The following is a 22,573-nucleotide window of genomic DNA, read 5'->3' as shown; positions in this document are numbered from 1 at the left end:
CAACAACTTAGAAGCCCATACACTTTTATTTTTTAATTTTTTTAAGATAGTTCTTGAGTTTTCAATATGTCAGTCCTTTAATTAAGGCTTATTTAGTACCAACTGCTTTACAAATGAAGGGCAAAATTTGGATATATGTGCATGTGTAATTTTTGTAAATACGAGTGGTTTACTATGTATTTTCTATAAAGTGTATCAATATTACAATACTGTAATTCATGAAGGCTATTATGGATAAGAAACTAAACAAATCCCATACCAAGAACGATTAACACGATGTAGAAATATGTTTTCAACTTTTGTTGTTTTTTTATTAAGAAAACAGGAAAACGAGTGTTATTGCGTACCTTTATGGGAATTGACATTGTAGATGTCCTTGTTAGGCCTGGTATATGTCTCATGTCTTGTGGCATGTTCCACCTTGTGGTTCAGGCTCTAAAGAGGTGAGCTTTCTGAGGTCTGTACTTTGTCACAGTTTCTACTTGAGCATGTTGCTCTACGGTGAATTTGAAAGCAAAACCGAGTGTTGATATTTGCTAGCCATGTTCCTTATTTCCTGTGATTATTATTCCTAGTTTTGTGGTATTTTATGAGTAATATGCCTCTGATGTTTATTCCTAGCTTTTTAGTAGTCTTTGTGAGTAATTGTTTTCATGCAACAGTAGATCATCCTTGATCCTTTTCTATGTCCTTTTTTCATCCTCCAAATTATCTTTCATTGATATCTAGATTTGCAGTCATATTTGTTGTTTATTTTTTACTGTAAGGAACATGGCTTTCTAATAACTGATGACATTATATGTACTTGTTTTGCAGAGTTAGTTTCAACTTGAAAACTGATACAAGTCTCTTTGATATTGCAAAATGCAAGACAACCGTCTCTACCATAGAGGTAAGTCTACATACTTTGAAACTTTCTGTTCAACTGCTCAATGAATTCAAGTTTGACCTTTAGAATCACCAATTTTTATTTTTATTTCACTGGCCATTGTTTTGGCCTTTGAAACCAATACAATGATAACAAAGCTTTTTCTAGTAAATTGTTGCACAATTGACCAAGGATGTAAGTATCATATCGTTACCCCTATTGGTTGGGCCCAAAATAAGATACGTAAAAAATTATAATTTTTTAATAAAATTTTCCAAAAATTCTAAAAAATCATGAAAAATTAGCATAAATTCTAAAAAATCATGAAAAATTAGCAAACATTCTAAAAATATCATAACACATGAAACAATGATGAATTGTACAAAATACAACCATAAAATCACATATGAAGCATTTTATGTCTCTATGAGTTGCATAAGACATAAGTTTTTTAAAAATAACACATGAAATAATAACCAAGTTTTTCTAAAAATATACTATCATTATCAATCATCATCATTATTATCTTCTTCTTCTTCTTTTCCTCCTCCTCTTCATCATCTACGTCATGAGCTCCTTCCACGTTTATCCACTGAATGTCCTCTTCATTCATAATGTCTGCTTCTTGAACTCATGCATCTATTACATCAAAAATTTTCAAACTAATGGGATCAAATTGCTGTTTGTGCATCTTTGATGATAACTTTTCTAGTTGCTTAAAACGATGACATTAAAAAATAAAAATTAGTTGGGTTTTATATGATATTAAAAAACTTTAAAATACATGAAAATGACAAACAAACTTTATAAATTTATATATCTTTGCCCCAGTCCTAAGTTATAGCGAACATATACGAGGTCATTAAGCCTTTTATGCTCTAATCTATTTCGTTGTTTTGTATGTATTTGCTCAAAGATACTCAAATTTCTATCACATCTACTTACACTGCACGTTTAGCTAAGAATGCGAATGACAAAAGCTCTCAAGTTTGAAACATCACTTCTAAACTTAATCCACTACATGTTTAAAAAAAACAAGAAAATGAGAAATCAATAAGACAATAACAGGTACAATCATACAAAACACCATAACTAAATAAAAATATGAAATTAAAATCAAAATAAATTACATGGACGAATCATGGCACGATTTTGTATTGCTGCAGGTCTTCTCATATCATATAATGCATTATCATAAATTTTCATTTCTTTATGAATTTGATTTTGAACGCTATAATCAGGGTTCAACCTTTCAATGCAATCTAAGAGTCTTTTGTTGACTTCCCTGTCCATTTTAAATATAGGGGACTATCTAAACACATAATTTAAGTAATATGTTGCAGCATTAAGAAGTTGATGAAGTTGCTCATCCATAGCCTCATAGAGATAACCCATAGCTGGTTTGTCTTCATTGCCAACCAACTGAAACACCTTCAGTAAAGGTATCGTGATTCTCAACAACTTCACGCATGAATCCTAGAATTCACTTTTGAATACAATGTGTATAATTTTTTTGACTTTTTTTTTGTGCATGGAGATATGCATTTTACTCATCTAATAACATTTTTTAGTGCAATTCTATTCTTTACTAGACTTTGCGCTGTCAAAAAATTCGTAGCAAATCTAGTAACTGCATTAGTAATCAACTCAACACCACTAGTATACTTTCTCATCAAGTTTAAAATCCATGCATGATTGTAAATAAATTTAGTAACTTGGCAACATTCAACTGTGTGCTTTATCTCATCCATACTGCCGATCAGTGTCATTAAAAACGCGTCTCGCCTCAAGGCGAGAGGCTTTATGCCTTGAGGCGCATGAATAAAACACAAAAACTCCAAGGCGTGCGCCTCATACGCCTTGAGGCACACGGCTCGAGGCGAGGCACACCTCAAAATGAGGCGTATACGCCTTTACTGCTTTTGGTCAAATTAGGGTCAAAGCCCTAATTTGACTAAAAGTTGGGGTATAAACAAAGAGCGCCCGACCCTAATTAGGGTTTTATTTTTGCATTCTGTTTCTCTCTTTCTCTCACACAGCTTCTCTCTCTCGTCGTTCACACACAGACTCTCTCTCGTGGTTGAGCCCAGAAAATCGGTACGTTCTCTCTCTCGTCTCGTCTCTCACATGCATGTACTCTCTCTCGTCTCTCATGTATGTGACTGTGTGTATCACGCAACTTCTCTCTCGTCGTTCACACGCAGGCTCTCTCTCGTCGTTGAGCCCAGAAAATAGGTACGTTGTCTCTCTCTCATCTCTCACAAAAAAAATCTACGATATGCCAACATAATGATGGTAGCCACTAGCCAGCATTACGAAAACAATTATAAATTCTGAGAAAAATGTTGGCTAGCAACCAACAATTAGACCGCCCCATGCCAAGAAATCAGCTACCAGTTCGTAAATAGTTCGTAAATATTCTGGCTGTGTATAAGCAAGGTTCGTGCTATAACTCTTTCCATCTCTGCTGTTTTTCATAGGACCAAAGCAAGAAAGTCTTGGATCACCATCCTGCAAGTAAAAATAAGAATATAAGCTGAAACACAGCCACATCCATGTGTGCGTGCATGTGTGCATGCCCCACTAATGTTCTTAGGAAATTCTTGACAGGAGAGTATTTAGGGATAAAACTCATTTCTCCTGGAAAATATTGTGAGCAAGTCGTGAAGCTGTCTGTGCACCTGTGCATGTTCCACTAATGCTGGTCTCAAGAAATTCTTAGGGAGATTTTAAAATTCACTTCTCCTAGAGAAAAAAATTGCGAACAAATCAATGATGTTGTACAGGGACTCTGCAAGCTATAAACAAAGTCCAAAATTTCCAGCCTCTTCCAGTTGAGAGAAGGGCACGTTCTCTCAATTAAACAACTCAGACTAAATGGGACCAACAAACTTTTCTAATACAGGATTCTTGCTGCATTTGAGACAAGCATACGTTATTACCTGATCAAAGAGAACTCTGTATGCATTGAGATCATGATACAATGGATGACCTTCACTACTACAATAGTCCAAAGCCTCGGCCATATAAAGAGCAACTCGTAGGCGCATAGCCCACTCAATTGTCTGTGTTTCCCCTAAAACAAAACAAACAAACAAACATGAGAGAGCATCAGAGATGAAAATCATTTTGAAGATAAACTCATTAATAGAGTTCTAAAACTAAGAGAATACAACAAATATCACAGACACATACACACACACAAAATTAACATTGCAGTGCCTAAAATCTGTGTACTTTTGTAGTCCTGCAGTACACAAATATTGAAATTTATGCTTGACATCACAAGTGGGAAAAGATCACTGAGTATACAAACCAAATTGACATGGATTTAGAATAGGGATAAAAAATAAACATGAAATTTTGAAATTAATTAAATATGCTAATACACACTTTTAATCATGGTTATTTAAGCCATTGAATTTATCAAAGCACATTAATCATTGAAATATCAAAAACTATGGGAACATAAAAAGAAGCAACAGAAGTTGCTGCAGGAAGAAATATGCTCTTTAAAATGACTGACTTCTTGAAGTAAGATTCTAACCCGACATCTAGGTTTCCTTCCAATGATGGTAAGAGAACAAATAAACAGACATTAGTTTCCTTATTTGTAGGAAACATGAACTTATGCTTCCTAAATCCTAGTTATTGGAGCTCATGCCTGTACTCTCTCTCGTCTCTCACAAAAAAATTCTACGATATATGATCAGCATACTGTTACTCTGTTTCAAGTTTGCATTCTGTTACTCTGTTTTATTATTTAAATATGTTGATTCATGTTGGACTGTTACTCCCTCTAATCTTTTAAGCTGATTTTTATATTGAATTTAGATGGGAGATAAATACTTTCTGTGTCCCCCTTTTAGTTTTTCCATGGGTTCTTTCTTTCTTCTTACTTCTTTTCTTGATGCTATTTTTTACTCTCATTTTGAAGAGTTTGAGTTGTAATTATGAATGTTAACACTTTTATTTTGAAGAGTTTTGGATAAATATATTAACATTTGGTTGTTAATGTTAACATGCATTTTCTAATTATGACATGATGTTGCTAGTTGCATTTTGTTGTTAATGTTAATTTTTTATTGAATGATTGCTCATATTTTATTTCTTAGATACTTACATAGATCAAGTTGTTGCATTAATGTTATTTTTACATGTTAATCTCATATATTTTTCATATTTATTTGAGATTTTTTATTTTTTGTTGGTTGTTGCTTCATCAATAAAGCATTTCTTATCTATTTATAATGTTAGATAATTTTTATAGTTTTTTTTTAAGTTTTAATAATTTTTTTTGAGGCTTACGCTTTGTGCCTCGAGGCTTACGCCTCGCCTCAGATTTTGGTGGAGCGCCTCGCTACGCCTCAACGCTTTTCACAACACTGCTGCCGATGTTCTTAAGCATGAGGTTTATGCAGTGGGCAACACACGGAGTTTAAAGAAATGACTCATAATGTTTTTTCATTTCTTTACTTGCTGCCCTATAATTTACTGCATTATCAGTAATGAATTGAACAATATTTTGAGGTTGAACCTCTTCCACAACCTTATAAAATACCCTTAATATATCTGTTGTTTTGGACGTATCAGACAAATCAATTGACTTCAAAAATATAGTTCTTTTGGGGCAATAATTAAGAAAATTTATCAAGGTCCTTGACTTTCTAGTTGTCCACCAATCTGCCATGATGCTACACCAATTATCTATTTGGTGTTGTATCAAGCCAACGTGGGATACACATGCTAAGAGAAGTGTTTGTGTCTCATAGAAACGCAAAGTGTCTTGCTTCTTGTGCTGCTAGCTTGATATTTATTCATTCTTCAACTTGCTTTCAGTAGTACCCTAGGATACCCATTAATAACAATGTATGAGTAGGTACTTCCAATGGAATATTCTAGCATCAATCTAGATGATGTTCATTAAAATACATATCTTTGATTATCAAAATTTTAAAGTTAACCTAGCACATTTGCTTGGTGTCCCTCTCAAGGCTTGAAAATCTGTTATGTTAAATGGACATGGTATGGTCATCTACATGGGGAGCATCATGAAATAAATGAGTTCAGGATCTTTGTTGGCTCTTTTTTTAACTTTTATTTTCTCCTTTCTTGGGAGATGGGACACAAGCTGCGTGGTGGGGTTGGGAGGAGGGGCACTAGAGGTAGAGGAAGGAGAGTGGAGAGAAACATACTTAACTACTATCTTTGGGAAGTAGTGGAACAAGTATAGCACTATTGCTATGATAACTGCATATCATGGAGTATTTAGGATTGCGTTCAGATCTAGATTGTTGAATGTTGAGGGTAAAGCATTCTCTGGATACATGTACAAGATGTTTAAGCAATGGATAATTATTGATATTGCTTAAAGATAAAAGTACCACTTAGTGAGACAATAAACATAATATTATTCCAAGAACAAAAATCACTATTAAAAATTTAAATCTTAGGCCCCGTTTGCATCTATTTTTTTTCTATGTAATCGGGACACTCCGAAATGGTCGGCGTACTCCGTGTCGACACGCTGACACGGGGGCGGGTACCGGATGCAATGCGGGTGCACCCTGGGTGGGTGGGGTCCCACACTGCTCCAGGTTAGGTCCAACCCTGACCCAAACTTGTTTTTTATGTCGGTGAAAGGCAGGAAAGAAGAAGAAGGAAGAAGACAGGAGAGGAAGAGGAAGAGGAGGAAGAAAAAGTAGAAGAGGAGAGAGAGAGAGGGAGCATACCGACCCGGAACCTTCTTGTTCTTCCAATCTGCCTGAGAGAGAGAGAGAGGTGGTGGGGTTGGGTGGCCCTTCCTTCATCGTCTTCGTCTTCCAATCTGCCAGAGAGAGAGAGAGAGAGAGAGAGAGAGAGAGAGAGAGAGAGAGAGAGAGAGTTACAAATACCCCCTTCCCCTTTTATATAGCCACCACGCTAAATTTGGATCCAACTAAGTCTCTATAATGCTAATCCAGGTCTGGATCCTCATCTAAAAAGACTGGCCACATAAATCTGAATCCTACCCGATTGCACGTTCAGATATTGTTTTAGGATCTATAAACAGGAAAGTTTGTCAATCCAGAATGGAGCTCAAGGCATTAATTAATACATTCATCGTAATGGATCCAATTCATTATTTCATTCAATATCAGTTAGATCCGGCCCAAAATCAGTTAATTCAAGTGATGAGAATTTGCAAGCTGGAAACTGATCCAGATCCAATTCGGATCATAGTACTAGGTTGATCTGGGGGGCTGAAAACCAGGGAGTACTGGTCCTCTTGATGAGATGAGCCTTTGTATCAATATCCAAATGTAGAATGGATCCTTGGCCAGTGTCCAGGCCATACGAAATAAACTGATCTAGTTTTGGGCCAATCTAGATCCAACCTGCACCAGTGTCATCCATACATTTATGAAATAAATATTATTATTTATGGCAATTAATTACATTTTACCCAGATCCAATAAGCTGCTTCCTGATCGAATCAGTTAATGAGTCAATTCTCAATTCTGGCATTTGTTTCACAGCCTAATTGGAGAATATTCAAAGCAATGTTGTCAGAATCGGTGTCGGGCCTAAATCGAATTTCAAAACGATTCAGACTCTAAACTGAATCAAGCTGAATCAACAAAATTTTAACCCACAAGTGACACATGTCAATAAAAATATTAAAAAAAACTTATTAGCTGAGTTTGGGTCTCTTATATATATATATATATTATCATAGTCACCTATATCGTTCAAGGTATTATCTCGGTGAGGATATTTCTCGGAGAGATTTTCAAAAGTTGAAAAATCTCGGGAAGATCTCAGGAGTTTAAAAAATTGAAAAAATATAAATAACAACAAAAAAGATAAGAAAATAATAAGTTTTGCATTATTTTTCTTCCAAAAATATAAAGAAACATGTTTTAAAGGTTTTAAAATATAAAAGAAACAAAAAAATAGGAAATGCAAACTTAAAATAAAACAAAAATATTGCGATATTTTGTCTTCTAGTGATACTTTTGAAAATATTGCAGAATATTCTCTTTAATATCGGCTACCTTAAAATATCGGTGATATTGGTGACAATGATATATATATATATATATATATATATATATATATATATATATATATATATATATATATATATATATAGTTGTGTTCCTTTACCCTCATTTTTTGAAATCATCACATCGTACCCTCTGTACCAATACCCATACTCATACCAGCACGCATACCCAGGTGACATAGTTTTTATTTATTGTTTACATATATAAATTTAAGCATATTTTATAAAGAAAAATCTTACATTTACTTTTAATTAAGTGAATGTTTGATTTCACGAACTGTTTAAATTATAATAAAGAAGAAAAGAAGATTAGTGGGTAGTAGTGATGATGGTGATGGTAGATGGTGGCGGTGGTGGATGATGATGGTGGTGGCAGTGGTGGATGGTGGTTGTGGTAATGCTGATAATGACGATGATGGTGGTGGTGGTGGTTGTTAAATTATAATTCAAAAGACAATGTATTTTCTATATATAAAAGAAGATACATATACATATACATATATATATATATATATATATTTCATATATATGTACATGTATCCATCTACTTACAACAAACAACAAACAACAAACAACAACAACTACGCCTTTATCCCAAAATGATTGGGGTCGGCGATATGAACCAAAAAAGAAAATCATTCTGGGTCTTCCACATGAATCCTTCTCCTCCAATCATTTCTATCCAATGCCATGTCCTCGGTGAGGTTCAAAGCATTCATATCCTTTCCTATCATCTCCATCCAAGTCTTCCTAGGCCTACCCCGACCTCTTTTAACTAATATATTTTCCCATTTCTCCATCCTTCTAACTGGAGCATCATCAGGCCTTCGCCGAATATGTCCAAACCACTCTAAATGATTCTCTCTCATCTTATTTTCAATGGGTGCAACGCCTACCTTCTTACGAATCTCCTCATTTCGAATCTTATCTTTTATTGTATTTTCACACATCCATCTAAGCATACGCATCTCAGCTACACTCATTTTTTGAATATGATGTCTCTTGGCAGCCCAACATTCCGTACCATATAGTAAAGCGGGCTTAATAGTCAGCCTATAAAACTTTTCCTTCAACCGCAATGGCATTCTACAATCGCACAACACTCCAGTTGCACTTTTCCATTTCATCCACCCAACCTTTATCCTATGATTTACATCTCCATCAATTTCTCCATACTTTTGAATGATAGATCCCAAATATTTGAAACAATCATCCACCGGTATTTCTTGCTCACCAAGCTTCACTACACTCCCATCATTACTTCGTTGCTTACTAAACTGACATTCCATATATTTTGTCTTACTCTTACTCAACTTAAAACCTCTTGCTTCCACAGTCTGTCTCCATAATTCTAACTTAGCATTAACCCCAGCTCTAGACTCATCAATCAAAACAATATCATCAGCAAACAACATACACCACGACACATTTTCTTGAATTGATCTCGTAAACTCATCCATCACTATAGCAAATAGGAAAGGGCTTAAAGCAGATCCTTTGTGTAACCCAACCGTTATAGGAAAATTGGTTGTCACCCCTCCACAAGTGCGGACATTGGTTACTACTCCTTCATACATATCTTTAATTATACTAATGTACCCATCTACTTATATATATAAAATATATATTTCTTTCTTGTATTAGTTGTAGGAGTATTTTAGTCATTTTTATATTTTATGCATATTCATGTTTTTGAATATGATTGTAATTCTTCCTTTTTATTTTTTTTATTTTTGTAAATTTTTTCATTTCTTATTTTTTCTTTTTATATAGTATTTCTGTACACAGTCAGTGGCTGACTGTGTACAGTGTACAACAGTCAGCCACTGACTGTTGTACACAGTTTAAAAGATAGACGTCGGGCTGATTCCCAACGTCTCTATTAAGAGCCGTTGGGAATAGCCCAACGACTCTTTAAGTTCTTATAAATAAGGGCTATGTGAGCCCATTGAAGTTATGTATTACAGGGAGTTGTCTCCTTAAGCTTATGCTGTGCATTTATTGCACTTCTTTTGTGGTGTAAAGCTTATAAACACTGCATTTATTTTGTGTCTTGAGTATTTGAAGTATCAAGTTATTTGAAAGCTTGATTGTTTGCAAGGATTCTTTACAGTGGTGATGGGGATGATGGGGTTGGAATGGAAGAAAATAAGTTGTAAAAAAAAGGTCTCACCTTATTTTTGAAAAAAAAGTGAAATTTATAAAATATCATTCAAAAAAATAAAAGTAAAAGATCCAAACACTAAAACTTGCTCTTTAAAATAAGTATAAATGGCAAGGAGCAATTTATAAAGTGTGCCAAACAGGGGGTTAACTTTTCTTATGCCATGCTGATAAATGATTTGTGTATAACTCATGTCCTACAAATTTTTATAATTTAAGTTTCACTCTGGAAACTTTGCAACTATTGTTCTATTTCCTTTTTGTCCTTATCATTCATACGTCAGATAATTACAAGTTTCTTTGTTTGCTCTCAGGTCAGTGCAGATGGCAAGCAGTTCTCTGTTACATCTCCTGACCGCAGAATACGTGTATTTTGGTTCAAGACAGGGAAATTAAGGCGAGTGTATGATGAATCATTGGAGGTAATGCTTCAGTAGTTCTATGAAAATGTTTTTCATGTTGTTTGTGAACTGGGGACGTGGTCATGCTAAAATGCTTGTTACGCACTATTTTCTCAATGAAACTGCAGAAGTGGTTCTCTAGTTTTCCTGTGCAAACAAAGCATTATTTTTTCCTGGTGCACTATTTCGTTTAATAGCAACTTTATCGTTATGCTTTTCTCTTCTGCTGTTATTTTCTGAAGGCAAAATTGCAGTATTTTCACTGATCAGCTATTTTCTACTGATTAGGTGGCCCAAGATCTGCAAAGGAGTGATGTTCCACTATACCGGTTAGAAGCAATAGATTTTGGGAGAAGAATGGCTGTTGAAAAAGAAATAGAGAAAACAGAAAATGTTCCACAGATCAATGCCATTTTTGATGAAAGCTCTAACTTTCTTCTTTACGCAACTCTGCTGGGTATAAAGGTAAGGTGCTCTGTTTTATGCTTATTTGTCTAGACTTGATTTTTCTTTACCTTTTGTTTTTCATGTGGCTTTATTTGCAGTTTTAGCGTCATATAATTGGCAGTATCAGTATGTGCTTTTGTGATCAATCAGTATCTTGTGCTGTAAACCCTTGTTGTTAAGGCTTGTTATTTTTCCTTGCAATGAACGATCAGATGGTTCAGTAATGATTAATCAGTTTTGGTGTCTAGTTTCTTGTATGTCATGCTATTGTCATCACATGTTTTCATGTGCTTAATGTTGTCTTATGACTGGTTCTGGATTAGCTTTGTTGTAATCATGGCTTTCTCTTTATATTGCATGTATTTGAGTAGATGGTATGTTGTTCCAACCTAGCTATGTGACTGAGTCCCTAGCTTTTAATAGCTATACTGCCTAGGGATGCATCCACTCTTGCTTACATCTACGATACCTCGCAAGGCCACTTGTGATTGAGGGGTTGTGAGTTTGCTTATATTGTTATGTGCATCTGGATTTAGATCCTTCTGCCCTTCTGCAAATTAATCTAACAGTTCATCTTTTTATTCTTGATTCCTGATTCATGTACAAGTCCTTGTATTGTTCTAAAATATAATGTTGAGAATGTATGTTTAGATGCTCCCAAACTTACCTTCAAGTCTTGAACTTTGTTAATGAATGGAACCATATAAAGGGAAATTGACTTTCTACTGGTATATCTACTGTCTGTGCAAAAGCATGAACAAAGTCTTGGTTCTGAATCTTGTACATTTGGATTTTTTTTCTCCATTTTCTTTATCAAATGTTTATGTTTGTTTTTTTATCCTTTTTTAATGGTTATGTCAAATTGTATTTTTGTTTAGGATCAGTCTTGTTTTATGTATGTAATCGTTTCCAATTCCTGGTTAACATCTGAATTGCATTTTCCTTTGTCCAGATTGTAAATTTGCATACAAATAAAGTTTCTAGAATTCTTGGAAAAGTGGAGAACAATGAACGCTTCTTAAAAATTGCTCTTTACCAAGGTGACAGAAGTAGTAAAAAGGTTAGAAAAATTCCTGCAGCTTCAGCAAATGTTAATGAGAGCAAAGAGCCCTGGACAGACCCTACCTTGCTTTGCTGTGCTTTCAAGAAGCACCGGATTTACTTATTCAGGTTTTTCACTGTGAATATTCTTGTCTGTTATGCTAATCTTCTTTTCCTTTGTTGGCATGGATTTTAGACCTTGTAATTGCTAAAATCTCACAAATTTGGACTCAGCTTGCTCCTTTTGGCCCGTGATGATTGGACTTTTCTGAGCCAGCTCATGTGGAACAACAAAAGGAGTTGATTTAATTGCTCAACTCTATAAAAAAAACTGCTTTGTGACAAAATCCAGCAATTGTTAGGGAAATTCAGTGTGTGCTATCTTTCAAAATAAGATCCCTAAGAACCTTTTCATCTCTTTAGTTGTTTGCCACATTGTGGCGATTTTAATTCTTTATTGTGCTTATTCAGTTTCGTCACCTTGTAAAACTGATTATTTGATACTGTTTTTCTTCCATGCTTTCTGTATTTCAGTCTTTGCTGTATTGTACTTACACAAGTTGTGTAGCAAGAGAATTCTGTTCTTACTAACTGCTTTGAATTAGCTAGTTTGGTTAAACCTTTTTTAACATTATAGGGTACATTGACTAATGATTCGGTTTATTGGGTTTTAAAGGCACCTGTTAATCATAGCTACTAGTGATTGTTGAAATTTTTAAAATAAGAAACCGAAAGAAATCAATGATCCAAGTGCATGTGGAACCAACTTTCATTTGTTTTATTCTGCCTATTATTAAAAGTGTCAGTATTTTGTGTCTGACTGTGATACAAATCATGCCACGTGGCTTTGTTACAATAGTCGGAGAGAGCCAGAGGAGCCTGAAGATGCAACCAAGGGGAGGGATGTCTTTAACGAAAAGCCACCTCCTGAAGAACTTATGGCTGTTTCTGATATTGGGAAGTCTGTAACCACATCTTTACCTGACAATGTGGTAACATTTTAATCCACCCTTCTCTCTCTCTCTCTCTCTCTCTCACACACACACACACACACACTCACACTCCCAGTAAAAGGTGGATTTTGCCTTTCCGATCACTTTGAAAGAACCATTTAGTGTAAATTTTGAATCTTAGAAAGCAAAATTATTAGGAATAGTAAGTCATATTTTATATTTGAGTTGTTTTTTCTACTGCAATATGATATTGCCATTATTGATTGTGAGATCTGTGATTTGTAGGACATTATTAATAATATTATATCATTATCAGTTGTTCTCTTCATCCGTCGGTTGTATTTTACTTCCACAATCAGCTAAACAATGTTTTTATCAATTCTTCATAGGCTATAGATTGTCTATGGGGTTATCTTATCCCTAGCAACTTTAATCCTTGTTCTTGCTGACTCTCAACATGAATACCGTGGTCATTCTTGTTTTTTTTTTCATTTTGTAAGTTATTTCTTTTGAATGTTTATATGCTCGAGTTGTTTCTATCTTGTTATTATACAATTCTTGTTAATCGGTAGTTGTTTATTGGTTGCAGTAATGTTTAGTGTCTGGTATCTGCAGTATTTTTCTATTATTGATCTGTTACTGTTGGTTGGTAGCTACCTGGTTTGCAAATTATACCTTGTCAATTGCCAAACGTTGTTGTTATTATTGCTATTACTATTATGTTTTTATTGTATATGAATCTCTTGTTTATTTTCATATTTGAAAATTTCCTCAGACTTTTGCATTGTTATTTATAAATGCTTTTACTTTGTCTATTCTTGTTTTTTCTAATTAGCTAATAAGTTACTGAAGATGTTGATGGCCTCAGGCCTTGAGGCTTCTTCATGCTTTTCACAGCATTCATTCTTAGTAAAAGTTTGGGTTTCATAAATTAATTTGTTTGGGTAAACAAATATTAAAAATTAACCAATACTTGTCCCCATGTTGATGCTTAGTTAGCTTAGTGAGTTCCTGTGTTACTGTTCTGTGATTTAGATCTATATATCAAAGGCACTAGGTGCCAAGCCCCTGAAGTCCTAGGTGTCTCTGTGGCATTGACTAAGAACTCAAAAAGGAAAAGGAAAGAAAGGAGGAGGAGGTGATGATGATAATAAAAAAGAATAAGACGAGGAAAAGAATTGGATAGGCACAAGGAGAGAGAGAGAGAGAGAGAGAGAGAGAGAGAGAGAGAGAGAGAGAGAGAGAGAGAGAGAGAGAGGATCAGGTTTTACCCCTGCCCCATTTTTCTTTATATCCCTAGCCAATGAAAAAAAAATGTAGCTAGTCTAGTTAGTCAATTAGGAAGAAACTGAATGGGAGCTTTAACTACTAAAGTTTATATTATGTATGCTCCGACAAATAAAGACCAATACTGCATTTTAGTTGAATGTTTCTAGTGGTGTTCTGTTATTTAAATTTAATTTTTGTAAATTCCATTTTTATTTTGCAGATTTTGCACACCACACTTGGGGACATACACATGAGACTGTATCCTGAAGAGTGCCCTAAAACTGTTGAAAATTTTACAACACACTGCCGAAATGGGTATTATGACAATCTTATTTTCCATCGGGTGATTAAAGGGTTCATGATTCAGACTGGTGATCCATTAGGAGATGGCACCGGTGGACAGTCCATTTGGGGAAGAGAATTTGAAGATGAGTTCCACAAAAGGTAAATGAAGCTTTTGGTTCTTTGAATGTGTTCTCATTAGCGCACCCGCGTGCACAGACACACACACACTCATGTGTAGGGGTAATATTTGGTCATGTTGACCTGGCCATTGCATGGACCCAATTGGATCTCATAGAGGGATTCAGCATGATCCAAGTGCTAGGAACTGAAATGAAATGGGGATCTTCGAAACACGAGCTTAGATTAACAAGAGCAAGTGTCAAGAATGACACTAAAGCATAACCCTTAAAAAGGGTATAACTGGAAACAAAATAAAAATAAAAATGTATTCTTTATTGATATGAAAAACCAATTGCTTAAGAAGCATTGAAGTAAAATACAAGAGGGGCTGCACTCCTTTATATACACAGCTGAAAGAGGACTCAATAGAGCTGTTGGGCACAGTCCAACAGCTCTATTTAGAGCTGTTGGAATGTGTCAGTCCAACAACTCTATTAAGAGCTGTTGGACTGTGTCAGTCCAAAAGCTCTATTGCTAGTCAAGTCTGGACAGGACTTGACTAGCAAGAGTGATTCTAGTTCAAACTGAACTAGATGACATAAAGACAAGAAATAAAAATAAAGGAAAAAAATTACAGAAAAGAAAGAAATGAAAAATGTATTTATATATATATATATAATAATATAATATTATTATATATACATATATGTACAGTTTTACATTTTAACACTCCCCCTCAAACTTACGGTACAATGAGCGAAAGTTTGTCTAAGAGAAAGTGAAATCGAGGAGCAGCGAGAGGCTTTGTAAAGAAGTCTGCTAACTGATATTCTGAAGTGACATATGGCAGATCAATTATCCCGTGTAGATATTCCTCTCTGACGTAGTGACAATCCATTTCGATGTGTTTGGTGCGTTCGTGGAATGTTCTGTTACTGGCAATGTAGATCGCACTTTTGTTGTCACAACACATTTGTGAAGCCTTTGTTGCTTCAACTCCCATGTCAGCAAGCAGTCGTTGGAGCCAAACTACTTCCATGGTCGTGGTTGCCATGGCTCTGTATTCAGCTTCGGTGGATGAGAGAGATACCTTCTGTTGTTTTTTACACCTCCACGAGATTAATGATTCCCCTAAAAAGACACAAAAGCCAGTGGTTGAGTGTCTGTTATTGGGATCACCTCCCCAATCAGCATCAGTATATGCAATTAAATCAAGAGAAGAGGAGGAAGATAAGAAAAGTCCTCGTGAAAGAGAGGACTTGATGTATCTGATAATACGCATGACTGCTCCCATATGAACAGAAGTAGGAGCATGTTGAAATTGACTTGCTGTATGAACATGTGCTATATCTGGTCTGATAATGGATAGATAGGAAAGTGCCCCGACAAGCTGTCTGTAAGGAGTAGGGTCTGCAAGAAGTTCTCCATCATCAATCTTCATTTTAACATTAACAACTTCTGGAGTGTCGACTTTCTTATCATCAGTAATACCAGACCTGAAAACAATATCAAAAGCAAATTTAGTCTGAGATAATAAATATCCTCTAGGAGAATAAGCAACTTCAATGCCTAAAAAATATCTCAACAAGCCCAAATCAGTCATTTCAAAATGAGATTTAAGAAGTGTTTTGATTGTTTCAACTCCCTGTTTATCGCTTCCGGTGATGATCATATCATCCACATAGAGAAGAAGCACAATGATCCCTGCATCAGAATTCTTAATAAACAAAGCAGTGTCAGTTAAACAGAATTGAAAACCAATATCAATCATAACACGACTAAACCTATCGTACCAAGCTTTTGGTGCTTGTTTAAGTCCATAAAGAGCTTTTTCTAAGCGAAGGACTTTACCCTTAAGAATACTTAGGCCAGGAGGGGGTTCCATATATACTTCTTCAACTAGCTTTCCATTTAAAAAAGCATTTTTGACATCCATTTGAAAAATAGACAATTTTTTGATAGAAGCTAAGGCAATTAAGGTTCGGACAGTAGTCATACGAGCCACCGGAGCAAAGGTTTCTTCATAATCAATCCCATATTCTTGGGCATAACCTTTGGCTACTAAACGAGCTTTATATCTTTCAAGAGTACCATCACTCTTGGTTTTAATTTTATAAACCTATCGACGTCCTATAGTTTTCTTCCTTGGAGGAAGATCTTGAATATTCCATGTAGAAGTCTTTTCAAGTGCATCTAAATCAGCTTTCATGGCTTCTATCCATTTGATATCATTTTTTGCTTGAAAATATGTGGATGGTTCTTCATATGAGTGAATTAATGCAATAACTGCCCTATATGTGGGTGAGAAAGACTCGTATGATACAAACTTTCCTGGAGGCCTCGAGATTCGGGTTGATTGTCTAGATGGAATGTTAGAATATTTCTCAAGTGCACATGGAGGATTAGACTCTTGTCGCCTGGAATATTGAATACTAGTATCTCTATGAACTTCTTCATTTTCAACATTAAGATCAATAATTCTTTGATCATCATCAAAGTTACAGTCAAGGTCATATTCATCAGATGTTGATGTTAGATCTAGCAAAAAGGAGTACTCAGTGACGTCTTTTAATTTTCTAAAATCAAAGAAGCTCTCCTTTTCAAGAAAGGAAACATTTCTAGACACATATAGTTTATTATTTTTGAAGTCAAAACATCTATAACCTTTCTGGTTTTCAGCATATCCTAAAAAGGCACAGGGAATCGCACGAGGGGAAAGTTTATCATTTTTGTCAGTAAATATGAAACATTTGCACCCAAATATTCTTAGTCTAGAGTAGTCTGGAGAAATGTTCATAAGTTTTTCAATGAGAGTGATATTTTGTAACGAAGAAGATGGCATCCTATTAATGAGATATGTGGCAGTTAAGGCAGCTTCTGCCCAAAAGTCTTTCGGGACTTGATTTGCTATTAATAAAGTCCTAGTGGTTTCTATAATATGGCGATGTTTTCGTTCTGCCAGTCCATTTTGTTGAGGTGTATAAGGACAAGATCTTTGATGTGTGATGCCATGCAATTTAAGATAATTTTGAAAATCTGTGGATAAAAACTCTCCCCCTGAATCTGTGCGAAAAATAGTAATATCATTTTGAAACTTGTTTTTAACAATATTATGAAAAGTTTGAAAGTATGAAAATACTTCAGACTTATGTTTGAGAAAGTACATCCGCGTATGTCGGGAGAAATCATCGACAAAAATAACATAGTAAACAAATCCTCCTTTAGAAATTACTGGTGCAGGACCCCAAACATCCGAGTGTATTAATTCAAGTGGTCTTGAAGAGAAAAATGTTCTGTTCTGAAATGGTAATCTTTTCATTTTGCCGAGAATACAATCTTTACAATCAAATGATTCAGAGTTACAAAATTTCCCTAGATTTGGAAAATGTTGGATTTTGGCTATATGTGGGTGACCAAGTCTCTTATGCCACAGTTCCAACTCTATTTTTTGAATATTATAACAAAAAGCTTTCTTCGGCATTTCCAAAAAATCCATGTAATAGAGTCCTCCTTCTCTATGGCCTTCCCCAATCAGCTTGCCTGACTGACGATCTTGTACCCAACAACCATGAGAAGAAAAAGAAATATTACACCCATAATCAGAAATTTGAGATACAGATAAAAGATTTAAATTTAATTTGGGAACATGTCTAATTTCTGGAATAAATTTTTTTTTTGTTTTATAAATTTTTTCAAAATTTCCTATTCCTTCTATTTCAAGAGAAGTCCCATCAGCAGTAAAGACCTTTGACACACTTGTTTTATTTTTAACACATTTGGATAGACTTTGATTATTTGGGGTCATATGAAAAGATGCACCAGAGTCAAGAAGCCAAGAAATTTTACCTAGATCAGAAAAAGATGAGGCTGCTGCGCCGGTTGAAGCTTCAGATGAGGAAGAGGCACCTTTGATGAGAGGCTGAAGAATCTCCATTAGTTGGGCCAGGGAAACTGGTGCATCCTGATCTTTAGGCTCCGATCCAGCAATTGCAGCTCTTTTTTCTCTCAGCTCCTTAAGTTTGGGACATTGTGGCCTGTAGTGTCCCGGTTCATGACAGTGATGACAAATAACTTTCTTCTTATCATAGTCACCATTTTGTCGGTTAAAGTGAGGAGGCCTATATGATCGAACATGATTCCCTGGTCTAGACACGGCTAAAACAGAATCATCTTCAATTTTTAAAGAACCTTTCCGGAGACGATTTTCTTCTATTGTTAACTCTTCAATAGTTTCAACAATAGAAGGAATTTTTCCCCGGTGAAGTAGGGCCGATTTAGTGGTTTCAAATTCCGGCCTTAATCCAGTGATAAACTGGTAAAAATGTTCGGCATCGAGTTGTTTCTGACGAAGTTCGATGTCTTCGGCACAATGCCACTTTGGTTCTAAAAGGAAAAGTTCTTCCCAAAGTTCGGACAACCCATTGTAATATTCACGAATAGTTTTGTCTCCTTGTGTCATCATTCGAACTTTTTCTTGGAGGTTGCACACGTGTGCAATATCTTTAAGGGAATACATATTCTTAAGGTATTCCCATGCCTTATCGGCATGATCAAATTTGGCAAGACTTGAGCATTTTTTAATGTCAACGCTATTGATAAGCCATGACATTATCTTCGCATGAGATATTCTCCATTCTTTCCATTTCTTCTCGTATGAGGCAATAGCCTTGATTTTCTCTTCTTCCGATAGAGGGACCTCTTTATCTCCCTCCTTTTTAGTAAGAGATAGCTTAGGTTCCGAATCGGAACCATCCACAATCTCCCATAAGCCTTTTCTCCATATATGGTGCTTCATGATTGAAGCCCATGTTACATAGTTCGTATCGCTTAGTTTCATAGGCATGATGGTGACTTTATCATTGTCATCCATCGATTACAAGGAGAGAAAGAATAGGGATAGAAGAGAAACAAGAAGGAAAATGAAAAAGAAAGAAAAAAAAACAATACAACAAGATGTGAAATCTTCTCCAATGAAGTGATAAAACACTTCTCTTCAAGTGGCGAACACTTTTGCAAACGGACACGGAAACCGAGACAGCTTTTCCTCAAGATTTAATACTTCCGCGGCTCTGATACCATGAAATGAAATGGGGATCTTCGAAACACGAGCTTAGATTAACAAGAGCAAGTGTCAAGAATGACACTAAAGCATAACCCTTAAAAAGGGTACAACTGGAAACAAAATAAAAATAAAAATGTATTCTTTATTGATATGAAAAACCAATTGCTTAAGAAGCATTGAAGTAAAATACAAGAGGGGCTGCACCCCTTTATATACACAGCTGAAAGAGGACTCAATAGAGCTGTTGGGCACAGTCCAACAGCTCTATTAAGAGCTGTTGGACTGTGTCAGTCCAAAAGCTCTATTGCTAGTCAAGTCTGGACAGGACTTGACTGGCAACAGTGATTCTAGTTCAAACTGAACTAGATGACATAAAGACAAGAAATAAAAATAAAGGAAAAAAATTACAGAAAAGAAAAAAATGAAAAATGTATTTATATATATATATAATAATATAATATTATTATATATACATATATGTACAGTTTTACATTTTAACAGGAACCAGCTTTTGGATCCTATTTTTTTTATTAAAAAACATGATTTTATGAGCCAAGAAAATTGTAATGGGACTATCCAAGAGCTGATTTCCACTATCCAAACCATGTAGATTACACCAGTTAGGTTAATTTCATGAAAAACATCCATAAAATGAAATAAAAAAACTTGTACGTAATGGCAGCCTGACCAATTATTAATCCATATATATATATATATGTATATATATATATATATATATATATATATATATAGGAAAAGTAGTAGCTGCCTAATGCGAATGAACAGGTGTTTTCAAGTTGTTTTTCACAAGATTAATCCTGCAGATGTGTTCGGCAGGGTTGACTTGCTAAGAAATGACACTTGGATTATGCTTTTTTGATAAAAAAAATGTTTAAGGCCTTGAATATTCATGAAAATTTTAGGCCATCGATTCTAAACCTTATAAAACCCTATCTGCATGCCAGAATCAGACAATCCAAGAGTTGATTCCCATAACATAAATCTTGTAGAACACATCTTTACGGTCAGATTTAAGGAAAACATGGAAAACCCTTCAAAAACCTGGTAGGCTGGCAGTGGACCAGAAAAGTGGTAGGAAACTAACATCTACTCTCTCTCTCTCTCGCTATATATATGGTTCAGTATTGCTGTCTTTCCTTTGTCAATGAGGCATATAGTGTTGTGGAGTCGTGTCTTTAAGTGCGCTTTTCTGCTTGGTTGGAGCATCACTGCCTTGCATATCCTGGTCATGAGTGTTCAATTAATTGGTTGTGTATCAGTGGCTCTATGCTGATGCATGATCCCAAGGTGCTGGGACATGATTGTGAACAAAAGAAGAGGACCTGCAATCATGACCCCTTTTATTGTTAAGTTTGTAGTCATTGATCAACTGATTGTGCATGATTCAACTCTATGGTTATATTTGTTTCTTTGATTGGTTACAGCTTAAGGCACGACAGACCCTTCACCCTATCAATGGCAAATGCTGGACCAAATACGAATGGTTCACAATTTTTTATAACCACAGTTGCTACTCCATGGTTGGATAACAAGCATACAGTTTTTGGTCGTGTTGTAAAGGGCATGGATGTAGTTCAGGTACATTCCTTTCCTGTATCTGACCATTCCTTTTTTTTCTTTTGGGTTTAATTTTTTATTATGCTTTCTGGGGATAATCCCCATGAGATTTGAAACAGTGACACCTCAGTTATGATAGTCCAACCTAGCCATCTAGATGTCTCATTGCCCCCACCTTCTATTGTTGGTTTTATTGTTTCTGATTCTCAATTTCTGTACTACTATTGTCTTTTGGCAGGCTATTGAGAAAGTGAAAACTGACAGGGCAGATAAGCCATACCAAGACATAAAGATATTGAATGTGACAGTCCCAAAAACCTAGTTCCTCTTTTTTTTTTTCCAACTGTTGTATAATCTACTACAGTTAAAGGTGTGTGCTCAAAATCGCCTGCAAGTCTTGCTTGTTTGAGGCCCACTGCTTAATCCTTTCTGGTTTTTGGGCGACGGGCTTTTGGCTTTCCTTTGAGGGGTAGCAAATAAAATAGCTTCAGTCTCACTCTCTTGCATGTGAAAGTAGCTTGTTTCCAGGACATATTCATGACCTGTATTAAGGAACTTCAACTGTTCGCATGTATCACATGCACTTTTTTCTCCTTTTATAGTAATTTGGCTTTTCCCTTGATATCTTTCACTTGCATTGCTGCAGAATGCTTGTAGGTTTTTGAGGGTGATTTGATAAAAAACCATTATCTAGGTTTCTCCCGTTGTCTCAAAAAGTGTGAATTGTGTTTTCTTGACTATTTGAATCTTTAAGTGTCTCTGTGTGTGTATGTGCGTGCGCGGGCATGTGCATGATGGATGCCATAGGCACGAGATGAGAATATGTGAACTTTGTAAAAATGAATGAGAACATATATTTAGCATTTAATGAATAAATTTACATTTTCAATAAATTTTATGTATAAGAATATATTTACTATATAACAAGATTCATATTGTAAAGTAAAAATGCACAGAATAAGTTTTGACTAAATCATTGAGAAAACATGGCACAAATAAATAGAATATTAAGACTTGAAATACAGAGAGAGAGAGAGAGAGAGAGAGAGAGAGAGAGAGAGAGAGAGAGGTTTTTGTATTTTCGAATCTCCATTGGTCTACAAGCATTTCGTTGTGTAGTGAAAGTTCTTACCAAATATCAATCTGGTCGTGTCGTGTGTACTAGTTCCCCACTAATACGGTTAAAAATAAGAGAGCATTCATTCTTTGCGTGATGTCTACCAATATTTCTTGTGGATGGTCGTCTCAAAAGATTAAACTTGCGCGATGTCCACTTAAATATCCTTTAAGTCAAGATCGTCTTAAAATAACCAAGGCCTCGTGTGTGGATGATGGTGG

At 35.4% G+C, this 22,573-nt stretch overlaps 1 protein-coding gene across 2 annotated transcripts in view; it reads left to right on the top strand.

Annotated features, from left to right (window-relative positions):
* The window catches only part of LOC149846914 (peptidyl-prolyl cis-trans isomerase CYP71-like), a 49,520-nt gene extending 27,663 nt beyond the window's left edge, over positions 1 to 21,857 (top strand). For both annotated transcript variants that reach the window (XM_089996656.1, XM_089996657.1), the window contains exons 6-13: positions 817 to 892; positions 10,394 to 10,501; positions 10,769 to 10,945; positions 11,880 to 12,097; positions 12,828 to 12,960; positions 14,411 to 14,634; positions 21,103 to 21,256; positions 21,474 to 21,857. In XM_089996656.1, the coding sequence (XP_089852782.1) occupies positions 817 to 892; positions 10,394 to 10,501; positions 10,769 to 10,945; positions 11,880 to 12,097; positions 12,828 to 12,960; positions 14,411 to 14,634; positions 21,103 to 21,256; positions 21,474 to 21,557 (1,174 nt within the window). In that variant the 3' untranslated portion in view covers positions 21,558 to 21,857. The remainder of the gene's footprint in view (positions 1 to 816; positions 893 to 10,393; positions 10,502 to 10,768; positions 10,946 to 11,879; positions 12,098 to 12,827; positions 12,961 to 14,410; positions 14,635 to 21,102; positions 21,257 to 21,473) is intronic.
* Positions 21,858 to 22,573: the final 716 nt, after the last annotated feature.

Source organism: Nuphar pumila, chromosome 2 (assembly GCF_984573655.1).
Source record: "Nuphar pumila chromosome 2, dmNupPumi1.hap1.1, whole genome shotgun sequence".
Lineage (NCBI taxonomy): Eukaryota > Viridiplantae > Streptophyta > Magnoliopsida > Nymphaeales > Nymphaeaceae > Nuphar > Nuphar pumila.
Note: the sequence above shows the minus strand (reverse complement) of the source record. Positions and strands in the feature narration are given on the sequence as shown.